Source organism: Fukomys damarensis, unplaced genomic scaffold (assembly GCF_012274545.1).
Source record: "Fukomys damarensis isolate Sample0158 unplaced genomic scaffold, DMR_v1.0_HiC HiC_scaffold_39, whole genome shotgun sequence".
Classification (NCBI taxonomy): Eukaryota; Metazoa; Chordata; class Mammalia; order Rodentia; family Bathyergidae; genus Fukomys; species Fukomys damarensis.
The window spans coordinates 33,053,461-33,060,093 of NW_022900951.1; the positions used below are offsets into that span (position 1 = coordinate 33,053,461).

At 38.5% G+C, this 6,633-nt stretch overlaps 1 protein-coding gene across 3 annotated transcripts in view; it reads left to right on the plus strand.

Moving 5' to 3' along the window:
• Window positions 1-6,633, plus strand: part of Sytl5 (synaptotagmin like 5) — a 232,509-nt gene that overhangs the window by 148,028 nt on the left and 77,848 nt on the right. For 2 of the 3 annotated variants that reach the window (XM_033760417.1, XM_033760418.1), the window contains one exon: window positions 5,493-5,702. The exons of the other annotated variant lie outside the window; for it this stretch is intronic. In XM_033760417.1, coding sequence (XP_033616308.1) covers window positions 5,493-5,702 — 210 coding nt within the window. The remainder of the gene's footprint in view (window positions 1-5,492; window positions 5,703-6,633) is intronic. 3 annotated transcript variants of the gene reach the window in all.

Genomic DNA, 6,633 nt, shown 5'->3' on the forward strand with positions numbered 1-6,633 from the left:
TTTTTTTTTTTTTTTTTTTTTTTGGTCAGGTCCTTGCGCTTGCAAGGCAGGCCACCGAACCGCTGAGCTAAATCCCCGGCCCATCTTTTCCTTTACTTCTCCTTCTCTCTTTTCTCCTCCTAAGGACCTGGGCCTGTTAATGTTGAAAGAAAGAGCAGGAAAAAAAAAAGCTCCACATCAATATCTCAAATATCTGGTGATAGGATAAAGAGGTTGTCTTTTGTTTGTCATTACTATTCATCCATCTGAAGCTAATGGCATAAAGCTGTTGATGTCCTCTCAGCCTATTTAATCCTCATGGATGTCCCTTGAGGTGATCTTCTGCCTCCAATGTGTCTTTGAGGTATACGATGCATGGCTGTAAACAGGGCTCCTGTCCTGGCTCCAAGGGGAATGCGTCCAGGAGGAAGACTGATAGATTTGGGGAAGTGATGGATTCATTAGAATTGAAAAGTGATTCCAGTGATCATCTTGAGTAAAGAAGCTGAAGAAAAATGATCCAATTCTCAGAAAGTGGGACGTATGAATTCATCATTTTGAAAAACCTTTAAATTACTAGAAATGACAAGTTCTAAGGTATATCCATGAGAATAGATGTCTCACATGGACAGAAAAATAAAGAGATCAAAGGTGAACAGGCCAAAAAACTGAGAACCCAGGGACATTTTTTTCCAGTACTAGGGACTGAACTCAGTCAGGAGCTTGCAGGCAGGTGCTGACACCACTGAGCTAAATCCCCTCCCTCCCTTTGGGACAATGTCTTCCTAAATTTCTACAATGTTCACAGGCTAGTCTCAAAATTGCAGTTCTCCTGCTTCAGCCTCTCAGAGTACTGGGACTATAGGCATGATCCATATTCAGTTTCTGGCATTCTTTAGTTGTGGCTACATCGCTCCAATTCCTGCCTGTGATTACATTGCCTGCTCTCTGTGTGTTCTCCTTTTCTGTCTGTATCTCATCTAATTCTACACCATTCTTAAAAGAGCCCTTGTGACTACATCGGCCCACCTGAATAATCTAGGATAATCTCCCCATTTTAAGATTGTTAACTTAAATAGATAGGCAAAGACCCCCATTTTTAAATATTGTAACATTTACAAGTTTCAAGAATTATGGCATCTTTGAATAACCATTATTCAGCCTACCATGGAAAAGGAAAAAGTGTGAAAATACTCAAAGGATGAGGACAAGTGACTGATACAGTGGGTGATATAGTTGGATAGTACTTACCTCAATGAGCTACTGTGATTATATGAGTGGCCTAAAACTAAAAAGTATCATTACTTTTACCAGGAACCAAAGCTTTGGAAAGAAAACTGGGTGACACATGCAACAAGACAGTGAAGAAAATCTTCTAAAGTTTGGTTGTTTGTACAGTCTGGGGTCAGATTTTTCTTTGCCTATGTCTTAGTGAGCACAGGAATATAATGAAGGAGACTATTTAATGTGTCAAAATTAGCTGTTGTCTGTCTGCAGGAAAGGAGAGCTACTGCCTTAGAGAAATTCCATGCTATTCTCAAAAAAGGATGTCATTCTTGAACCTTTGCCCATTACCTCCTTTCATTAAAGGCAGAGAGAAGTCACTTTTCAGCCTCCCTTGCAGCCAGTGTGATAATGTGACATTATCTGCTTCAGCATTTAGGAGAGGCTTAATCAGAGTACTTCTGAATCAGCTTTTGCTTTTTTGTTAACAGACAGATATAGTTGATGCCCCTCTCCCCACAAATAAACTTGATCCTCCCTTAAACAAGGATGCTATTCTATACACTGTAGCTGCCTGACCTCTTTGTACAAGAATGATAAGCCACAGTTTGTACATAAAGAAGCATCTGGAAGGAAGGCTACTGAGTCCTTAATGATCTTATTTCACAGCATAACTAATAATATAAGCAACTGCTGGACTCTGGATATCTTGTTGTTTATAAAGAAAGAAACCCATTTTTAAGATTGTTACTTGAAAGCAGAAGCATTTCTCACTTATCCAGATGGCTTCTCTGTTTACTGTACAGATATTGCACGTGTAAGCCAGAAGTTTATATTCCTCAGATACCTTTCTGAGGCTAGGCCAGCCATGCAGCAATGAAGCGAGGTCCACCGTGCTTTGTAAGTGCTGGATAGTTAAATAGGGGGCAAAGGCATCTCTCATGTTATTCCTCTCCTTTAGCTGCCTCTACTTCTAGTTGCCTTGGTACTATTTCTCCAATTATATAATTCCTTCTCTTAGTTTCAGCTACACTGAATTGTGATTTGAATGTGTCCTACAGAGCTCACATGCTTGGAAGTGAGACCAAAGGGAGATGCTTAGTTCGTGTGGGCTCTATCCTCATGAATGAACTGCAGTTTTTATGGTAGGAGTGGGTTTGTTACAACAATTTTAGCCCTCTTTTCTCTTGTATTTTCTTACCCTTCCTCCATGGACGACATAGGAAGAAAGCCCTCACCAGATGCCAGCCCCTTGATCTTGGTCTGCTCAGCCTCCAGAACAGTGAGAAATAAATTTCTGTTCTCCATGAATTGGCTAACCTGTCGTATTCTCCTATAGCAGCACAGAGTAGACTGAGACATCCTTTTTTGCCCTTTCTCTGCTACATGAATGTCTGATAATGGCTATGTTCACTCAACGTGGAATCTCCTAGATGTGATTGAGCTAGCTCAACTTCTAAGGGAAACTTGAAAAATAAATAAGCTCTTTAATATTTTTTACCAGCCTATGGAATTCTTCCCAGATTTCCCCATATATCTCAGAGATAGTTGCCAAAGTGTTTAGGGTTATAGCACTGGTTGTCTTAGGAATTGCTCAACTAATATACTTCAGCCTTTCTTTTGCTTCACTGTGATTTAATTTATAATGAACCCCAAGTCCTTTTAGACTCTATATCTGTGAACTAGCTAAAATCTAATTGCTAAATAAAATCTTGTCAAGTAGAGCATGAAGAAAGATGCAATGAAAATATTTGACTAATTTATGGCCATTGTTTTTCAAGTAGTCTCAGCTACTCTAGTTTAAGGAGCTTCTTGTTGAGTGGTTAATCTTCAAACACTTGATCATAGATGCTTCTAGGAGAGAATTTGCTTCAAGAATACCCCCAGAATCTTCCATTTTCTCAGTATTTTATTCTCTGGCTCACTAAGCTACTTTGAAATGGCTGTTATTTGGGGCTGCTGTCTTTGTTGTACTCATTTGCATACTTGGTTTTTTTATTCACTACTTCATAACTCCTTGCAGATATTGAGAAAGCAGTGTTCTATTTCCCCTGTGCCCTGAGGAGTTCAAACAACTGTTGTGATCCTATAAATAATACAGTGAGGTCTTTAAGTAAAAACTTTTTTGGTTGTTTTAAAGGCTACGCATTTTGCAAGTTTCCAAAAATAAATTCTGTTGCAGCTCTCCATTCATTGAATTTTATGAACCAGATGCTTGCTCTGTTTAAGGACATAATATTTTGTAAGATCTAAACAGAGATTAGGAAAACATGTTCTGTGGATTTTTGTCATTTGTGTTTAGATGGATAAAAGAGTGAAGACATGAGTTTCTCTATAGCAGTCTTCTGTAATGCATAAATTATCTTGTTATTCTTCTGTTACTGAATTATCCGTTATTCTTTTGGACTAGTATGAAGCACAATGGGAACCCTTAGTAGTTGTCCTGTTTTATTCATTTTTTTATCTGAATACCAGAATGCCTAGCATACAGTAGGCAGGCATTACATAAATTTTTGTTGGTTGAATGAATGAAACCATAAGTCAAAGTTTTGGAAACTTTAGTCTTCGTTTTTAAAATTCTCCATTTTTTAAAATTCTTCCATTAGGTTGGAAATTAGAAGACCTGGTTCACAGTTTCAGCTGTACTGCTCACTACATTTTTAAATATGTAATTTTTTATTGACATATATTAATTATTAATTGGTTAAGTATGACATTTTAACATATGTGTACTGCATGCAATAATGTGAGATTCATAATGCCTCAAAGTCTGAAGGAATAAAAAAATAATAAATAGCTTTAAATATTCAACTGCTTTATAACCTAGCATGGAATTGGATCCTGGACAGTATGTACAAGAACTGCAGCTGTGTTCCTGCCTTTGGGATGATAATCTGGTTGGGTCTGACAAAATTTAGTGTCACAAATGCAAAAGGATGCAGTATGAAATATGTGGGATGAATCTGAATTTATCTGAAAAATCAGATAATAGAAATATTGCATTGAAGAAGGGATTGGAGGTCTATAACATAAAGGAGAGACATGTTTGTGGAGCTCTGAAGTGGGAATGGACCTTTCTTCTGGAGCAATGTTCTGCCAATCCAGCAGTATACTAGAATAAGCAGGGAGCCTTATAAAATGCCATTGCTTAGGCCACCTTCGAAACCAATGATAACACACTCATCGAGAGTGACAAGTGGCCATCGATACTTTTTCAAATCTTTCCAAGTGATTCCAAGGTATAGCCAGATTTGAGCACAAACATTCCAAAGCCATGCTTCTCAAACTTTAATCACCTGGACATTTTGTTGAAATGTGAATACGTAGGATGAAAAAAAGCAGATTCTGATCTGATCTGATCTGAAGTGGGGCCTGAGACTTTAGGTTCCTAATAAGCTGCCAGGTAATTAATGCTGCTGGAACAAGTGCTACATTTGGAATAGCGGGTTTCTGAAGGTTGTATAACTAGGTTACATGCCAAATAGTAAGAGAAAGTACATGGACTAACATTTGTTTAATGCCTGTGTGCCAAGCACTATGCTGGGAACTTTTCTTATATCATCTCATTTACTTTTCAAAACAAACACAGAAGAATATTATTACTCCCATTTTAGAAATGCGGAGACTGAGATTGAGTGGGTAAATCATTGCTAAGTTTGGACAGCTAATTCACGATTGAGCCTAGACTCAGACATGTCTGAAAGCAAAGCCCATAGTTTAATGGGAATCGTTAGAAACTCTCAAATGCTAAGCAGAAGTGTTCAGATCTGAACTGATAGGCATTATCTCTGTGGCATAATCTTTATCAGATCACTTTAGGAAAGTATCAACTGCACTGCTGCCTCACGTAGCACACCTAGGCAGATAAAGGATGGCAAACGCTTTAGAGTTTTCAGTGATACAAAGAGCCCAGCGTGGCACGCATGCCATAGGTTCGCCACCCCTGCTACACGGTGGCGGTGCTCCAGCAGTACAAGATCAAAGGTGTCTTAGATAAGAGTTCGAGTATAATGAGAATGAGAATTCATAGAAACAATGCTAATGGAGGATTTCAAAAGCAAAACATCAACGTATCTTTCAACTGTTAATATCAAAGGATCTTTGATTCTGGAGAGAGAAAATGTATTTCATGAAAACATTTAGCTCTGACTCCTTGTTTCAAATACTCTTTTAAAAGAAAGTAAGTCTGAAATAGAGTCCCGCTTTCCTGTGGTTTTTAAAGTGAGGTTTTGTTTTTGTGTTTTTTTGTTTTTTGTTTTTGTTTTTTTGTTTTTTTTTGCTCTTTCCAGAAAGTTGAAAAATGAACTCTTAGAAGCAAAACGTAAAAGTGGGAAGACCCAACAGGAGACCAGCAGAGTCTGTGTTCACTGTCAGAGAAACCTGGGCCTAATCTTTGACCGAGGAGACCCATGCCAGACCTGCTCTCTGAGGGTGTGCACTGACTGTCGGGTCGTGGGCCTCGATGGCAGCTGGAAGTGTACTGTGTGTGCCAAAATCGCGTGAGTTTCTTGCCCCTAAGTGAAGATTCGATGGCTGAAGGGATTGAAGTTAGGAAAACAAGAAAGGAAAAAAATAGTGTTTTAAAATTAGGGATAAACAGTACAGTTAAAGTACCTATCTAAAATATATACTAGAGGCCGGGGATTTAGCTCAGTGGTTCTGGTGCCTGCTTTGCCAGTGCAGGGACCCCAGTTCGATCCCTGGTACCAGGAAAAAAAAAACAGAAATATAAGCTGTAAAATGTAGTAATAAATGTTTTGCTAAGAAAGAAAGAAATCTAAAACTTCTATGCATTCTAGCAAAGATATTTAGTTGAAATTATCTACAACCCAAAGTAAATGAGAATTATAATATTTGAGAGATAGACAGAGACTTATTAATTGCTAGATCAGTGATTTTTTTTTCAAAGTCTTTCAAAACCCCTAAGGTTTCAGAGATGTGTTACCGGCCCTTGGAGGGACAAGGCAGAGCAGCTCAATTTGAGAGATTAATTAAGAAGGCTTTCCTAAATGTACAATGGACATTGGGAAATGGGAAGAAAATGTTCAAATGAGAAGGGGAACAAGGGAGGGGGGAGAGAGAAAGGAAAGAAGGGACAAGGGGAAATGAGAAAATAAAAACAAAGATTTTGTATATAAAGAGGGGCAGAATGGTCAATGGTGGGGGAAGTGGGAAAAAAAGAAGCAGCAAGATACATCATGTACAGACACAAATTCCCTATGATGAATGTTATCACTATGTATATCTAAGATGTACCAATAAATGCTTTGCTTTAAAAAATGACCCCCCACCAAAAAAAAGTACAACCCCACCGCAGCACAGGCTCAGCAATGCCTTGGTAGGACTCTGATTTTGTATTTTGTGTGTGTGTGTGTGTGTGTGTGTGTGTGTGTGACAGAGAGAGAGAGAGAGAGAGAGAGAGAGAGAGAG